This window comes from Labeo rohita, chromosome 9, assembly GCF_022985175.1.
Source record: "Labeo rohita strain BAU-BD-2019 chromosome 9, IGBB_LRoh.1.0, whole genome shotgun sequence".
Taxonomy (NCBI): domain Eukaryota; kingdom Metazoa; phylum Chordata; class Actinopteri; order Cypriniformes; family Cyprinidae; genus Labeo; species Labeo rohita.
Window position 1 is genome coordinate 12,483,544 of NC_066877.1, and position 18,326 is coordinate 12,501,869.

At 34.9% G+C, this 18,326-nt stretch overlaps 2 protein-coding genes and 1 long non-coding RNA gene across 6 annotated transcripts in view; all 3 read left to right on the plus strand.

Annotated features, from left to right (window-relative positions):
* The first annotated feature begins 402 nt into the window (after positions 1 to 402).
* Positions 403 to 11,879, plus strand: umps (uridine monophosphate synthetase). Of its 3 annotated transcripts, XM_051119683.1 has the most exons (7): positions 429 to 734; positions 5,660 to 5,984; positions 6,156 to 6,309; positions 8,166 to 8,837; positions 9,942 to 10,117; positions 10,502 to 10,616; positions 11,556 to 11,879. In XM_051119683.1, exons 2-7 carry the CDS (start codon positions 5,835 to 5,837, stop codon positions 11,729 to 11,731), a joined length of 1,443 nt encoding a protein of 480 aa, XP_050975640.1. In that variant the 5' UTR covers positions 429 to 734; positions 5,660 to 5,834; the 3' UTR covers positions 11,732 to 11,879. The 3 variants fall into 3 exon arrangements, with proteins under 3 accessions (XP_050975638.1, XP_050975640.1, XP_050975639.1); XM_051119682.1 differs by lacking the exon at positions 5,660 to 5,984; XM_051119681.1 differs by lacking the exons at positions 5,660 to 5,984; positions 6,156 to 6,309; positions 8,166 to 8,837; ... (1 more) ...; positions 10,502 to 10,616; positions 11,556 to 11,879 and adding an exon at positions 835 to 5,373 and having other exon boundaries at positions 403 to 734.
* A 1,775-nt stretch (positions 11,880 to 13,654) lies between these two features.
* On the plus strand, positions 13,655 to 14,669 carry LOC127171193 (uncharacterized). Its single transcript, XR_007828475.1, has 2 exons — positions 13,655 to 13,840; positions 14,037 to 14,669. It is a non-coding gene; the product is annotated as an uncharacterized LOC127171193 (long non-coding RNA).
* Positions 14,670 to 18,150: 3,481 nt separating this feature from the next.
* The window catches only part of cryba2b (crystallin, beta A2b), a 4,956-nt gene continuing 4,780 nt past the window's right edge, over positions 18,151 to 18,326 (plus strand). The window contains exon 1 of one of the 2 annotated variants that reach the window (XM_051119521.1): positions 18,151 to 18,297. The gene's annotated coding sequence lies outside the window, so the exon portion shown is untranslated. Of the gene's footprint in view, positions 18,302 to 18,326 lie in introns of both variants that reach the window. The other variant, XM_051119522.1, reaches the window with a different exon arrangement.

Sequence of the window (18,326 nt, forward strand, 5' to 3'; positions counted from 1 at the left end):
TAAAAAAGCACAATTCAAACATTGTTTCACTTAACGTTAATGAAGTGTTATGAAACTTAGTGTCCTTGTTTACCAAAAGAAGAGGTTGAGATTAAATATGAGATGTCAATATAATTTGTGAATAAAACGTCCAGTCAGGCTGGAATGTTGTCGTATTGTGCAAACTGTATTATTTTAATGAGTGTATTTAGGATATTTAAAAGCTAGCTGTGCAGTAAACATTAGCAAGGAATCTGGTTAAATAAAGTAATGAAAAATGTGTTTTGAAAAAGTCCACGGGGCCAAAATTGTCCAAAGTTGAAGAAAAAAAGTATTAATGCTTTTATTTTGTCAAGTGGTTTCGTCCTGTCTGTCACGTGTTTGCGCATCGGGTGTAGCGAGAGGTTAGTGAAGTGAGGCACGGAAGCAGGTCACGGTTGTCAGCGCGGGAGATGTGAGCGGGTACTCGGGGAGGATGGCAAGACGATTGGATCGCAAGGCGGTTGGCAACAACTGGACTGTGAATGGACAGGAGTATGCTGAGGGAAGTGACGAATCAGGAAATGAATTAGGAGAGATGGAAGTAGGTGGCGAGAGCTATGAAAAATGGGATATGGTTAGGAATAATAAACGGAAAAAGAAGCGACAGAGTAAATCGGATGAAAGTAACTCTGACAGGGGATCAACTGTGGAAGAAACGAGAGAGGAATACAAAGTGTTTGCAAAATTTATGCATGATGGAGACTTGTTTGAAGGTATGAATCCAATACTGTTGACAAAAGCGTTAAATAAAGAAATTGGTGAAATAAAGAGTGCTAGAATACTTAGAAACGGAATATTGTTGATTATTTGTAGAGACTCAAAACAGCAAGAGAAAGCAATCAAAATGAGCAGGATAAATGGAAAGAAAGTGGAATGTTCTATGGCCAACAGCAGGAGATTTATAAAAGGAGTTGTTACAGGAATCCCGGTGAATATATCGGTAGATGATGTGAAACGAAACATAACAAATGCAAATGTAAAAGAAATCAAACGTCTAAAAACAAACAGGAACGGAAGTTTAAATGACAGTACCTCGATTATGATCACCTTTGAGGAGGAAGTTCTCCCAGTAAAAATATACATTGGATACATGTGTTACAATGTGAGGTTATACATACCTCCACCACTTAGATGTTTTAAATGTCAGAGGTTTGGACATGTAGCGGCGGTATGTAAGGGAAAACAAAGATGTGGTAAATGTAGTGGAGAACACGAGTATGGTAAATGTGAAGAGGGTGCCAAGCTGAAATGCTGTAATTGTGGAGGGCAGCATAGCACAGCATATCGTGGCTGTGAAGTTAGCAAGAGGCAGGCTGAAGTACAAAGAATTAAGGTGATTCAGGGAATCAGCTATGCAGAGGCAGCAAAGAAGGTTTCAGGGGATGTAAAAACGACAAAACAAAATGAAAGTGTTCAAAAAGAAATGGGAAAATGTCAAGGATGTGATAAGTTGAAAGAAGAGACTTTGATAGTGAAGAAGAATGATTTTGTGTTGTTTATGGCGGAAATAATAAATTGTTCTGCACAGACGAAAAGCCGAAATGAAAGGATCAAAATAATTGTCAAATCAGCAGAGAAGTATCTAAATGTAAAAGAGTTGCCCTGGGAAACAGTCAGAGATACCCTTAATGAAGAAACCCAATCCTCTCAGACATGGGCTGGATCATCATAATGGTGTTGTCTATTCTACAGTGGAATGCAAGAAGCCTAATAGCAAATGGACAAGAGTTTAAGAAATATATAGATGATTTAGCAGACAAACCTAATGTAATATGCATACAGGAGACATGGATGAAACCGCAGTTAGACTTTAGTATAAACGGTTACAATGTAGTTAGAAGGGACAGAGAATTTGGCAGAGGAGGAGGAATAGCAACATTTATACAGAACGGTATGAAATATAAGGTAGAACAAATAAATTTAAATTTCGAGTCAATTAGAAGTAAGATATGGACTAAAAGAGGTTGTATAGATATAATAAATTACTATAATCCATGTGGAAAACTGAGTCAAAGCATTTTAGAAGAGGTTGTGGGATTACAACAAAATAGCGTAATATGGTGTGGGGATTTTAACTCGCATAATTCACTATGGGGGAGCAAGAGTACTGATGCAAACGGTCTACTTATTGAAGAATTTATTGATGATAAATATCTAGTATGTATTAATAATGGAGAAGGAACGCGATATAATAATATACATAATACAGAAGCGGTACTTGACCTAACATTTGTATCTAGTTCAATAGCAGGGATTAGCACTTGGGGTGTATTAAAAGACAATACTGTAGGGAGTGACCATTACCCAATAATAATTAAAGTTGGTACAGAAATATGTTTCGAAAAAGAGAATGGAATTCCTAGATGGAAACTAGAGAATGTAAATTGGGAAGCTTTTAAAGAAATTTGTGAAAAAAGATTTGTGACTCTTCGAGAAGAGATTTAAAGGGACATAGATGTATTTAATAATAAATTAGTTAATGAAATTATTCAGTCGGCTGAGGGAATAATACCTAAAAGCAGAGGGGTTAGACGTTCTAAGAGTGTACCCTGGTGGAATAATGAGTGCAAAGAAGTTATAAAAGCAAGAAATAAAACATTTAGGAAACTCAAAAACATCATTCTATGGAGGCTTTGATTCTATATAAAAGGGCTCAAGCAAAAGTTAGGAAAACAATTAAAATACAAAAACGTACATTTTGGAGACAATATTGCTGTAGTATTGGAAGAGAAGTACAATTATCAGATGTTTGGGGCATGATCAGAGCAATGGGGGGGATTAGGAAAAATTATGAATTACCAGTGATGAGTAATAGAGATAAAACGGCTGTTAGCAATCAGGAAAAAGCAGAACTTTTAGTTCAAACATTTTTGAGAGTTCATAGCTCTGATAATCTTGCAGTAGAGGCCAGACAGAGCAGGAATAGAACCTTAATGGAATTCCCTAATATTTTACAAAAAGACGAGGTGTCAGAAAACCCCTTAGATTTGCCGCTTAACATGTTTGAGTTAAAAAGAGCAATAATTAGTGCTCGACAAACTACTCCAGGGAAGGATGGAGTATGTTATAAAATGCTGGCACACATGACAGAGAACACATTAGAAATAATTTTAATTTTGTTTAACCAAATTTGGGACACTGGACAACTGCCTTCAATCTGGAAACAAGCAATAATAATACCTATTCTTAAACCAGGGAAAGATCCATCAGATCCTTCTAGTTACAGACCAATTGCCTTGACTTCACATTTATGCAAAATCATGGAACGGATAATTACGGAAAGAATTACGTACTTCCTGGAAAGCAGATATCTTTTATCTCCATATCAGAGTGGGTTTCGTAAGGGTCGAAATACTATGGATTCTGTATTATGTCTTGAGTCAGATATAAGGAAAGCACAGACCAACAAAGAAGTAGTAATTGCAGTCTTCTTCGATGTGGAGAAGGCATATGATATGCTCTGGAAGGAAGGATTATTGATAAAATTAAAATCTTTGGGAATTAATGGTAGAACATATAATTGGGTTATGGACTTTTTATTTAATAGGAAAATACAAGTGAGGGTAGGTGAAGAATATTCCAGAGTATATACTGTAGAGAATGGTACTCCACAAGGTAGTGTGTGTAGTCCATTATTATTTAATATAATGATTAATGATATATTCTCTCAGGTCGAACAAAATATAGGAAAATCTTTATATGCTGATGATGGGGCTTTGTGGATTAGAGGCCGGAATATACCATATATCAATAAGAAAATGCAAGCTGCAATTGATGAAGTGGAAAAGTGGACTAATAAATGGGGATTTAAATTATCTATTGCAAAAACACAGGTTATTTGTTTCTCTAGGCGACACAAAATTTCACCCCTTTCCTTGTATCTTTATAGACAACAACTGGAGCAAGTAAAAGTTGTTAGGTTCCTTGGGGTTTGGTTTGATGAAAAATTGACATGGAAGGTGCATTTGAATAAAGTTAAGGACAAGTGTAAAAAGGTCATCAATATGCTTCGGTGCCTATCAGGGCAAGAATGGGGAGCAAGTAGAACATCTCTACAAAGTATATATTGGGCACTTATGAGATCTGTTCTTGACTATGGGTGTATAGCTTACATGTCAGCAGCAGAATCAAACCTCAGGGAATTAGATGTATTGCAAGCCCAGGCCCTGAGAATATGCAGTGGGGCGTTTAAATCATCCCCGGTATCATCAATGCAAGTGGAGATGGGAGAAATGCCATTAAGAATCAGAAGGATAGAATTAATGATGGCATATTGGGTCAGTCTCCAAGGACAAAATGGAAAACATCCTGTCAAAAGTATATTAAAAGAGTGCTGGGAACACAATGAAACAAATTACACAAGTTTTGGGTGGGTAGGCGATGCGAAAGCAAGAAACGTAGGTCTACATCAATTGCAGTATAGTAATACAGTCCCACTTTCTCCCATTCCTCCCTGGTTATTTCCTTTGCCAGCAGTAGATCTTAGAATACAGCAGGAACTAAAAGACAATTCTAATAACATTCCAATATGGTATATAGTGCAGAAGTATTTTGAGGAACATTTCCCACAGTCACAGGTTATATTTACAGATGGATCCAAAGATCCTGAAACAGGATGTGCTGGTGCAGCAGTGTATGTTCCAATGTGTGAGTTCTATATCAAGAAAAGAGTAACCAACCATCTCTCAGTATACACTACAGAGTTACTGGCAATAATATTGGCCCTAAATTGGATAGAAGAAATGGAAATAAATAATAGTGTCATTGCATCTGACAGTTTTTCAGCACTTGAAAGTATAAAATCTGGCAGGTCATCAGCTAGGATGGATATTGTCTATAATATATTTTGCAAAATGTACGATTTGAAAGTTAAGGGCATATCTACACAATTCATTTGGGTTCCTGCTCATACTGGAGTGGAGGGAAATGAGAAGGTGGATATTCTGGCTAAACAATCTCTAAGAATAAAGGAAATAGATCTATGTATTCCGTTAAGTAAAGCCGAAGCGAAAGTATACATCAGGAAATATACACAATCCATTTGGCAGATGTATTGGGATGACCATGAAACAGGCAGACATTTATACAATATACAAAAATCAGTAGATGCCGGGAGAATAGGGAGTAGGAATCGAAGGGAAGAAAATATTATTACACGCCTTAGAATTGGACACACTGGACTTAACAGTACATTATATAGAATTGGCAAGCACCCGACTGGGGAGTGTAGACACTGTAATCAACAAGAAACAGTTGAACACGTTCTACTTCAATGTACCAAATACAGTAATGAGAGATATCGTCTCTTTCAGTCAATGAAAAAAGGCAAATCATCATGACTTTTCTTTATCTGGTTTATTGGGGAAAACAGCTAATAAGATATATGATGATATTATTAAGTTTATACAAGAATGTGAATTAAGTAAAGTAATATAGAATATACATAATGCATAATTTATTAATTTAAATATAATTTTGTTTTTTGTTTGTTTGTTTTAATTTTTTGTGTTGTTTTGTTTTGTTTTAATTTTTGTTTAAATGTTTTTTTTTATTTTTTTTTTTGGTTTGTTGTCCCTATGGTCTTTCCCTTCTCTACCCATCATATTAATAAATACATACATCCCGATCCACACTCCAGTCCAGTCGGTGGCGGTAATGCACCATTAAGCTGGTTTGCCAACCGCCATAAAACACCAGAAGAAGAAGAAGAAGAAGAAGTGTTTGCGCGTCACGTAGCGGGATGTTGGTCTTGCTCGAACGAATCACTACCCGCGCTTTACTCTGGTTTGTGGAACTCACTTGATCAAATCGAAATGGATGACACTAGTGTTGAAAATTTAATCCTAAAACTGTACGACATCCAAGCCGTCAAGTTTGGGATATTTACGCTAAAAAGTGGACTCAGTTCGCCGATATATTTTGATCTTAGAATCATAGTTTCCTATCCATCGTTGATGAACCAGGTAAACACGTGTTCACTTTGAGTAATGATTCTGTGCTGTTATACCAAAAGTATCACATCATGAACGTTTTCCTACCGAAAATGTTTTATAAAAGAAGAAATGAGAAATGCTCCTTTAAAATAAATCTCATTTGTTGATCATATGCTAATATGGAGATGTGATTGTGATCAGGTGGCAGATCTTCTTCATAAGCGTGCTGAGGATGCAGGAGTTAAGTTTGACAGTGTGTGTGGTGTCCCTTACACAGCTCTTCCTCTGGCCACCATCATCTGTTCTACCAAAAAATATCCTATGCTTATTCGACGAAAGGAGGCAAAGGACTATGGTAAAGTAATGCTCTATCAGTAATCGATTTATTGATTGTTTATTGATCCCTCCCTCCTCTCAAAAGTATCTCAAAAGTTAGCTACCAACATTTCAAAACAAGCAGCATTTATGTAAAGAGAGGGTACAACTGAAAAACAATTCACAAAAAGTTTAAGTTTTAGTTATAGGTTAGATTTGACGTTCAAAATGATTACAAAATCGATTTAGACACTTTTTAAATATATTTTACTAAAAGCATAAAGTTTTCTTAAACTGAAATTCATTTAAAAAAAAAACTCAAATGTTTTTTAGTTTAGCTTGATGTTCTAAAACAACTAAACTGAAATAAAAATGATTAAAATCTGTATAGTGGTTAAAAAGAGAGAGAGATAACTAATCAAACAAAAAAAACATGCACACAATTACTGATTTAAAAAAAATTAACATTACAGGTAGTTGCACAAGCAACATTTGTCATTTTCAAATTTGTTTAATGTGGTTTTCTAATATCTAAAATATATATTCTAATATCTGAAATAAAAGTTACTAAAAACTATAAACCTTCAGATGCAAAGTTGATGTTTCTGATTTTAATTTAGTTTAACTGCATGTACTAAAATATCCAAAACTGAAAAATTACTAAAAACTATATAGACACATTTTTAAAATATTAAAACGAATAAAAAAACAAATTAAAAAATATTAATAATTGCTATCGGGTCATTCCATGTCAACTCAACCAGAGGTCCCAGCTCAAATTTTTGATTTTGCTAATATTTTTTTCTGCAGAAAATGAACATGTATAGTGATGAAGGCTAAAATATAAATGTCATGGATGAGTAGTTCAATATTTTGTAGTAATTCACTATTTTGTAGAGGGGGGTAAAAATGGTAACTTTCACCTGAGATTCAAAGCCATATTACTCAAGAAATTACAGCCATTGGTTTTCCACCACTGAAAATGGGTAATATTCAATAATCTGAACATGGAGGCGCATTGAGATCCCCATAACTCTGGGACTGAATGATGTAGGGCCTTGAAAATGAAGATTTCCAAAGAAAAGTTTATTTAGAATTAGAATTTAAAATCCTATTGTGACATCTTTAATACTTCTTGAGTTATAGGCACACAAACTTTGGCAAAAGAATATTTATGTTCAAAGCATATATGACATAAGGAAATGAGACACATCTCTAGTTTAAACATAGTTCTTCAGACATTCCTATTTAAAAGAACAGAAGTGTCATATTTTTGCAAAGTGACCCACGTTTGGTTTTTGACCACTGAAAATGTGTACATTTTAACGATTTACTCCTGGAGCAGTATTAAAATTCCAGTATCTCTGGAACCGAACCATACAGGGCCCTAACAATGAAGATGTCAGAAGGAACGTTTGTTAAGACTCAATATCTTTAGGGACATTAAGATATTTTGAATTCTTCTTGAGTTACAGGCATGCAAAACTTGAACAAAAAAAAATGTAAAAGTGCTGTTTCTGCATTTTTGAATGGTCACCGTTGGCACACAATCCAACAAAGATTGCTAAGGTCAACAAATTTTACTAACAGACCTAGATCTCTGTAAAAATAACATTAGGATGCTGCCATCTTTCTGAAGTCGTTTTTACGCCCTTGTAATCTGGCTCTGAATCTCAGGTGAAAATTGCCATTTTTAGTCCCCTCTACAAAATAGTGGATTATTAATACATTCCTTTTTTTTTTTTTTTTTTCAGAAAAAATATTAGCAAAATCAAACATTTGAGCCAGGGAAGTTTTGAAATTTGGTTGACTTGACACAGAGTGACCCTATTATAGTATCTTAAAGATACTAAAATAACACTGACCTGTATTAACTTGTTTCTCGATATCCCCCAGGAACTAAACGTCTCATTGAGGGAACCATCAACCGTGGTGACAGATGTCTAATAGTAGAGGATGTAGTGACCAGTGGCAGCAGTGTTCTAGAAACCGCAGAGGTGCTTGAGAAGGAAGGTCTGAAGATCACAGATGCTGTTGTGTTAATGGACAGAGAGCAGGGAGGCAGTGCCCGGCTAGCTGACAGTGGCATCACTCTACATTCTGTCATTTCTATCTCCAGACTTCTGGATGTGTTACTCAAAGCTGGTCAAATAGACACGGCCACTTCTCAGAATGTTGAGAGGTTCGTTCAAGAAAATAACACCTACAAATCAACAAAGAAGAATGGCTGTTCTGCTCCTAAAAAGAGCTGTAAGGAGCTCAGCTATGGGTCTCGTGCTGCATTGCCAGACACGCACCCTCTCGCTGCTCGCCTGCTGAAGATCATGGAGGACAAGAAGACCAATCTGTGTGTGTCTGCAGATGTGACTCGTTCTGAGGAGCTGCTAGAGGTAGCAGATACGTTGGGGCCAGTGATTTGCATGTTGAAGACTCATGTGGACATCCTGCAGGACTTCACCGCAGATGTGGCCAGCAGTCTGAAAGAGTTGGCTATAAAACACAACTTCCTGATTTTCGAGGATCGCAAGTTTGCAGACATTGGGAACACAGTCAAGCATCAATATGAAGGTTTGTTTCACAGGGTGGTGGAGCTCCTTGCTAGTGCTGCTCTCACTTATAGTCTGCACCAGTTCTTTCCAACAATATTTAAAGGGACAGTTCACCCAAAAATAAAAAATGTCATTAATTACTCGCCCTCATCTCGTTCCAAACCCGTAAGACCGTCGTTCGTTTTCAGAGCACAAATTAAGATATTTTTGATGAGAGATTTCTGACCCTCCATAGACAGCAACACAACTGACACATTCAAGGCCCAGAAAGGTAGTAAGAGCATCATTAAAATAGTCCATGTGTCATCAGTGGTTCAACCTTGATTTTTACCTTGAAACTATGAGAATACTTTTTATGTGCAAAGAAAACAAAAATAGCTTTATTCAACCATTTTTTTTCTCTTTGATGTCAGTCTTCAACCTCACGAGTGTACCACGAGAGCATGAGAGTACCATGACACGGACAAGAAGAAAATGAATAAAGTCATTATTTTTGTTCTTCATAAGGTTTGGAACGACACAAGGGCGAGTAATTATTGAAAGAATTTTGATTTTTGGATGAACTGTCAATTTAAGGGCAGCATGACTTTTCCAGTTGTTATTGATTCACTGGATAAGGTTTAAGGATTTAAAAAATAATTTAAACTTAAAATTTTTACCCACAAAAAAAAAAAAATTAGGGATTGGCATATCTAGAAAAATGTGTATTCATTATAAGAATGTCTATGAAGTCATTTTTTTATATATATATATATATATATTTAAATAAATTTAAATAAATGTACCAATTATAATGCCTTTGAACTTGTTTGTGTATGCCTGTATTCTTAAAGGACTGGCTCAGCCAAAAAAAAAAAAAAAAAAAAAAAAAACCCTGTCATTTACTCACCTTTGTGTCATTTCAAACCTGTATGACTTTATATGTAATTTATATATAATATAGTCTTCTCAAGCCATATGAGCAGATTCCTGCTTTTGTGTTCCACAGAAGAAAAAAAAAGTCATACAGTTCTGTCAATGATGACAAAAGTTTAATTTTTGAGTGAATTGGTTATCTAAATGTTGTTTTTATTTTTGCACAAGCATTTCTACTGTAAATAATCTAGACATTTTCTGTTTTAAGGTGGTCTCTATCAGATCTCCTCATGGGCGCACATCATTAATGCTCACGCGTTGCCAGGTCCAGGTGTGCTGCAGGGTCTCGGTGCAGTTGGCAAGCCTCTAGGTCACGGCTGTTTGCTCATTGCTCAGATGAGCTCCCAGGGTTCCCTAGCAACAGGAGATTACACTCAAGCAGTGGTACGTCTTCTGCTCTCTGTAAAGAACTGGTTATGAACACATATAATACTTATTTATTATTTCATAACAGTCATGTTCTTTGATTGCTACCAAAGCTCATACTCAAAGCTGCTTCACGATGCCATAGAAGAACATTTTTGTCTAAATGGTTTCATAAAGAACCTTTAACATCTAAAGAACCTTTCTGTTTCACAAAATCTTCTTTGTGGTGAAAGAAGGTTCTTCAGATTATAAAAAGGTAAGAAAGAGTTGGTTCTTTAAAGAACTTTTGACTGAATGGTTCTTTTATGGCATTGCTGTGAGGAACCTTTTAAAGCACCTAATTTTTAGGAGTGCAGCTTCATTTTTCTCCATTTGATTTGATTTAATTGAACTGTCTTTTAGGTTAAGATGGCTGAAGACCATACAGATTTTGTGTTTGGGTTTATAAGTGGATCAAAAATCAGTGAAAAGCCTAGTCTGGTTCACATGACTCCAGGAGTGCAAATGCAGACAGGAGGTACGTTTTACCATACACACTGGGCTGTGCACATTAGCTTTTCTGTGTGTTTTATGTCAAAATAAGGAGTCTTGTTAGAGAAAAGGTGATGCTACAAAAGCACAAAAATGCATTATAATTAGTGCTGTCAATATTAGCACACTAACGCAGGCTATTAATTTTTACAGTTTAACGCAAGTTGTAGAATGCATGCGCTGTAGCCTGTATAATTTTATATTAAATCACAAATTCAAGTACGAGCATGCGTGTCAGATCCGCTTCACATTCAGCAGCGGCAGCTCTTAAAGTAATAGCAGCCAAATAACCTAGTAACACAGCTGCTGTGATGTCTATTAATAAACAAAGAACAAAAGAGGAAATCAGTTTTTGTAGCTTTAAGGAACCATCTATGTTTAATTTAGTATTTAGTGTTTTAACTTTATTCAATTTCTGTATATTTCATACTTGCTGAAGGCCACAGTTAAATAATGAGTTTATGTGAAGATTGTTTTAAAACAATTCAAAGTTTTAAATTAGAAGTTATTTTTTAAAGTCTATTAAATGTTAAAGTTGATAGCTCTCGGTTATAGTAAAGAACAATTTCCTAGAGACATCAGTAAAATTGGCATCAGTGATGCTCACTTTCAGTCATAAATACTTAAATATTAAAAATATACTGTCTTTTGTTATTTCTACATTAATTTGAAAATTGAATGTGAAATTAGTGCAATATAAAGTATATTTAAAAACTTAAATACTTAAATGTTAGGTGGGATTGATCACGATTAAAAAAAAATGTGCAGTCCTTTTTTTAAATCGATTGACAGGACTTAAATAGAATGTTATATTTTAACTATTTATAATACAAAGTATTATCTGTAAAAAAAAAAAAAATTAAAATTAAAAAATCAGATCAGATACATGTTTTTTATTTATTTATTTATTTTTTTTATTCTCTAGGGGATGGACTTGGACAGCAGTATTCAAGTCCTGAAGATGTGATCTGCACTAAAGGCTCTGATATCATCATTGTGGGACGAGGCATTCTTGCCAGCTCAGATCGGCTCAGAGCTGCAGAAGAATACAAGACGGCGGGCTGGGAGGCATATCTAAAAAAACTCTCACAGACCAGCTAATGAAAACCTCTCAAGAAAGAGAACAAAAAATTGGGGCCAGTTGAATCATGTCTGGTCTAGCTTAGTAATTCCATCTACTTGAATATAAAGCTGATTCTGATTATTCCTTCCATGTTGTGTACGCTTAGTAATAAAAGTGTTGTTTAAACATGTCAGTCAAAATCTTTTTTCAGATTATAAAAAGGTAAGAAAGTGATGGTTCTTTAAAGAACCTTTGACTGAACTGTTTTTTTAAAACCAAAAATGGTTCTTCTACAGCATCGTTGTGAAGAACCCTTTAAAGCGCCTTTATTTTTAAGAGTGTACTTTTCTAGCTGGATCTGGCCTGGTGGTAACTGTATCTGTAAGCCTAGATATAAAGAAATGTACACTACCATTCAAAGTTTGGGGTACAGTAATATTGCTAAATATTATGAATGTTAAGCATTGCTTAAAATAACCTTTCTATTTTAATATATTTTGAAATGTGATTTATTCCTGTGATAGCAAAGCTGAATTTTAAGCTGCCATTATTCCAGTTTTTTGTGTCAGTGAAGAGGAAAACTTTCTGCTCAAGAAACATTTCATATCATCAATGTTGAAAGCAGTTGTGCTGCTTAATGTTTTTCTTGAAAATTATGATTTTTTTCAAGATTATTTTAAAAATGCCTTTTTATTTAAATCAGTTGAGTACTTTTTTCAGGTTTATTAGATGAATAGACAGATCCAAAGATCAGCATTTATCTAAAATAAAAAACGTTGGCAACATAATACAAAACTGTAGAAATTAACACTTTAAGTGGGTCAAAAGTGATGTTAAAGATTTCTATTTCAGGCAAATGCTGTTCTTCTGAAGAAACCTGAAAAAAAATCTACTCAACTGTTTTTAACAGTAATAATAATAAATGTTTTTGGAGCAGAAAATGATGCTAAAAATTCAGCTTTGAAATCACAAGAATAAATAACATTTTTAAATGTGATCAAATAGAAAACAGTTATTTTAAATAGTAAAAATATTTTAAACTTTTACTGTTTTTGCTGTACTTTGGATCAAAGAAATGCAGGATTGTTGAGCACGATACTTTATAATATATATATATGTATATATGTGTGTGTGTGTGTGTGTGTGTATGTGTATATATTAAAAATCTTACTGTTCAAAAACCTGTAGCTGAACAAAAATTGAGCCTCACAAATAAACCCTGAGATATGAAATGCGAAAAATAATTTATTTTCTGCTTTAAATATGTACTAAGTAACTAAGGTATTACCACCTTTGACGAAGTCGAAAATGTTATCTCTTGTCAAATCCAATAGGGGGCAGAAGCACATCAGCTATTTTATGGTTGTTGTTGTTGCCAATCAAGTGTTTAAATAATAAATAAAAACGACTGCACAGTAACTTTACAATTAAATGTTAAGACTTTCGTAGCACTAAAAAAAATATGGTTTAACTTTTTTATTTCTGTTAGTCATTGTCCCACTTCTTTTCTCTGACAATTGTGGTTTAATGTCATTAAAAGTAAAACATGAAAAACAACAGAAAAAAACAATTCTTGTCTAATTTGTAAAGAAATTTATATGCAGTTTCCGTTACCCCGTTTTAACTCCTTGTAGTACATATGGGAAAAAATAACTGAACTAAACTGAACAAACTATTCGATAGCAATTTTGTAATTTCATAGTCTATCACCATAATGATACCACATTCGACTGTACTTCTGAAATCAACATTAGCTAAGCGTTTACCTGCAGGAGAGCTCAAGTTTAAGAGGTCACCTTTATGTGGTCTCTCGCTCTGACCTCAACGCGCTCATCCATGCGCTCCAGATGTCTCCCCCGCTTTTTATCTCGGCAAAACGCGAGGTCGGTTTGCACAGTGACATGATTGACATAATAGAAGTAATCTACTCTGGCCCTCCCATTTGACTCCCTGTGTCAATATTGGATGAGAGGAAAGTGCCGTGTGACAGGTGTCCAGGACAGAGTTCCGCGCACTGAAGACAGAGAGCAGATCAATGCATTTACCGGCGTGCTCACTAAATACACCGACACTGGCATATAAAGCCAAGGGCCTCAGGTCTGTGTATTAGCAGTATTTTTATAACGCTGCTGATGCGCCGAATGACGGTAAGAATTTTTTTTATTTAGCTACTCGGGTTTTGTTAACACTTTAGTTAATGTATTTTAAAATAAAATGAATGAACTGATAAATTGTATATTTATAATTTGCTACTGATTATTATATGATGTTTGTATTGTTGAAGAAATTACTACTTGGGAAAATCTTTGCTCATGATCTGTTTTTACTGATTGTGTCTTCAAGGAAAGAAGACAAGTCATCTTCAGAAACCTAATGAATAAATGGACGTCCAGGATGGATGTTTTGTGTGTTTTCTGTACTTGTCTCACGTTGAGCCACACGCACAATACCTGCAGATGAAAAGGTTTTGTTCGTTCGGCTCGCGTTACGCAGATGCAGACACGCGTCAGTAAAACACCAGAGCAGCGGGACACATCGACTGACATTTTACTGCTGTCACACTCTTCACCGAGCCTTAACCATTCTTAAACAAGTAATAATAAAGTAATTAAACGTTAATAACATGCTGATTAAAATAACGAATGCTTACTTATGAAATATGTAGATACAAATGTCTCATTTGTCTCATGTCTTATTTTCAAAAGGAATTCAGTGTTAAAGAAAATATGTAAAGAGGTTTTAGCAGTACCACTTGTAATATAAGGTCAACAGTTTGTGAATTAAACCTTTATTTTGTCATCTTATATAACCACGAAATTGTATGTGTGTTTTAAAAACAATATAAATTTAATAATCAGTATACTGCCAATAAAATATTGCCATTAAACTGAAATACATTATTTTCTAGTCAGATAATTGAGAAAGGCCCTATTGTTTAATGTGTAAATAAGTGTGTAAACATCCTTACTAAATATCTCTATCCTTGTCAGAATGTTTCTTTTCATAATCGAGTCAAGACGTAATAGCATATTTAATCTCTATACAGTTATTTAATGGACATTATTCAGAAAAAAATGTATAAATATGATGCATTATTTTAATAAAACAGAAACAAATTATTTAAAAATGTTAAAAACTGGTCAATTCGTTTTGCTATTATTATTTTAACGTTTGATAAATTTACAGTTCTGCTTGTGATAATTATATTGTGTCTGTAACACAATTGTTTCTGAATGAAGCATATCTTGCTGTATTCTTTCATAAAGTGCTTAGCAAACAGCTACCTGCTGGACAGGCGTTGCCTGTCGGCTATGTGGCAGTTAAAAGAGTTACTGTTGAAAATGCAAATGACCTTTTTTCTTGCCTTTGGCAGTAGATTAGATAGTAATGTCTGTCTCTGTCTGTCGTGGCAATGTTCTGCAGAAGCACTCGGTTTGTGTGCACAAACACATAAAGGACATTATCTGAGCAGATGTCACCTGCACTAGTTGTCTGGAGCTGTTCACATTTGCCCTTAGAAGGATTAGTTTCCATGGCACCCTAAAGAAAACGTCACCCAGCACTAACTATTTAGAGAGTACCGGCCAGTTTCACCTCACCATCACACCTGCAAAGTAAATGAATGACTATCAGGAAAAACAACATTCACATCTAGCTACAATGGTTTGATGATACTGAGACACAATAGTATTAAACTAAATTACTAAAGTACTATAGATGTTTTATTCCCATCTATATTAAATGTGGATATTTTACAGTTCAATTTGTTTTTTGAAATTTGATTAATTTTAAATAAATCAGATATTGATCAAGTTAAACCTAGACAGATATGCCAAATCCTGTCACTATGGGGACACACTAATGACACACTTCTGGAGTGAGACGGAAGTGTCACACTTTCTAATTTGCAAAGGACTGATTTGCATGTCAAATTACTCTGTCAGTTACACACTGTTTTTGCATTTGGAACATGTACATCGAACATATCGAGTATCCAGTCTCTTATGCTCATAAAAGCGGCATTTACTTAACAAAGTAGCTAAACATTAATGTTGTAAAATATTACAACTTTTAAAATATCTGTATTTTATATTTTTTTAAATCTTTCTTTCTTTCTTTCTTGTGATGCAAAGCTGAACTTTCAGCATCATTACTCCAGTCTTCAGTGTCACATAAACATTCAGAAATCATTCCAACATTCTGATTTCTTATTGTTATATTGTTATAATTGTATATGACTATTGGATTTAATGCACCATTGTTGAATTTAAATATAGATTTCTTTTAAAACCTCAGTGCTCGTTTCGTTTATGAAATTAAGTTATGATGCAACTTATAAATATATTGTTTCTCTTAGATCAGTCAAATCAGGATAGCAGGTCACCAGCTGTGCGCCCTGCATCTCTACAGCACCTGTTCTTACGCAAACAACACCTAACAGGTGAGAATAATTACATGTGCGCGTAAACACACACACACACACATTCATGCCTTGGCTTATTAGAATATTTTATAGGGTTTTGTTTCCAACATCCTTGTAATAATTTTAGTTCTATGAATGATACAAATTATGCTGAGGTGATAAAGGTCATAAAAACATTCAAATGTAGACAACTGAAATGCAGCTACTGGTCATGCAGTAAAGTATCACACCACAAGATGTCATCAATACGACTGACCACTGAACTACTTCTAATGTTTAAAATAAATGAAAACGGACTTCTTATTAACATGATTATGCTCCAAGTGAAACAACATGTACTTGATATGGCAAGTCAGAAATTTTAAACGTTTATCACAAATATTTTAAGGATATAGCTTTGTTTAAAGTTTTGGCCTATTGTACAAAAACATAAAATAACTGTAATCCGTAGCCATGTTTCTGAACAGCTGCAATTATTATAGATAAAAAAAAATATCTATATTATTGTCTGAGGTGTAAATGAATTAGAAATAGGCCTGCTCCACCTTATTTTTAATGTAAGTGCGGTGCGATGGTTGGTGTTTCCAGTTATTTTAGCCGAACAAAAACAGTCCGTTATGCTTCTTGATATTGAAAACTAGTATTTGTCATCATATTCTTTTAACTTATCATAATCATAAACACACTGGTTATACACGCTATAAGTTTTACCGTTTACTTCACTTATAGTTACAGCGGTATCCACCTTTTTTGGTAAGAACGGCCGCGGCCATTTGTAAATTTGATGGGTCAGGCTTCCGGTCTAATCCTCATCCAGCTGTTTGTACAAAACAGCTCGTTTTGCTGCTTGATATCGCAAATTGGTGTGTCTTACAATGTTATTTTAATGTTTTACCTAAATTATGAACAGACAGGCTTGTAATGCAAACAGTTTTACCGTTTACAGCAGTTGTTGATTCTTCTCGTTATTTCCCTATTGACCCTATTTAGCCCCGCCCCTTTTATCGCTGCGTTTGCTGTCTTCTGTCTTCCGGTTGTATTTCCACAGTGATCTGACGGATTTATGAATGAACCACTCGTTTTTAAATCTTGCTGGTCTACTGACATTTGTTAAGACATTTGCTTTAAATATTACAGTGCTCATGATAACTTTTATTAACTCTACAATGCTCTACTAAATCCACTTTACCAGCTAAATTACTTTTAGACAGCCATGTCATAGAAATATAGACCATTTCGTCAGATGTAAACATACTGGTCCCGATACACTTCCTGTTTCTTTTTTTTTTAACTTTACACAAATATCACAACCAACATAACATTTGACTGGATGAAAATGTTACATTAGCACCTTTAAGGTGTATTTGTATATGTTAAATAAAATAAAAAATAAAAAACAAAAAAACAGTGCTTCTGGACCAGTGTTGTTTACATCTAGCGAAATGGTCTATACAGCTACCGCACAAATGAAAGTTCAAAGACAATATTCTAAACATGGTGATGTGCCTGTTTCTCTGGAGAATCAGGATAATGAACCGGAAGTCTCACCCATTGGCTTACTTCCACACTGAAGAAAAGGGTGTATAAATATTTCATTATGGTATGAATGTTAATTGTTCAGCATACATAATAGTAATAATAAAAAAAGTGTATATATTCTGAAGTCTTGCACATTGAAAATAGATTACTTCCGCATTGCCTAAATAGTGGATATTGTGAGTCAAATTATTTGTGAAATTTATTCTAATAACATTAATTTTCAGAAAAATTTGAGTGTGAGAGAAGTCGTCCTATAGGCCAACAGATGCCAGTTCTACCCAGAGAGAGAGCATCCACAAGCAGGCACCAGAGAGTGACCAGGGCTCTGTCTAATCTCTAGCAATTTTGCTATTATCTTCTCTATCCGATCAAAGTCTCATGTCAAAGCATCACCATTGTAAATAGCCAAGGGTCCGGCGTGGGGGCAAATAGTGGAGTTTTGATGAGTCAGTGGGTCTAAGGCCTCCACAATAGGCTGCACAGGGCTCCACAATAATGAAGGCTAATGCGGTTTTTCTGTTGGCTGCTGCTGAGTGTGCAGGCCTGATGTGCATTCTGCACTAAATGAGGGGCCCTGTCCTATAAAAACACTGGACAAGGGCTTGGCCACCACATTGATTATACTGGATCTGTCCCTCCTCAGTACGTGAGTATACCACTGTCTTAGCCCT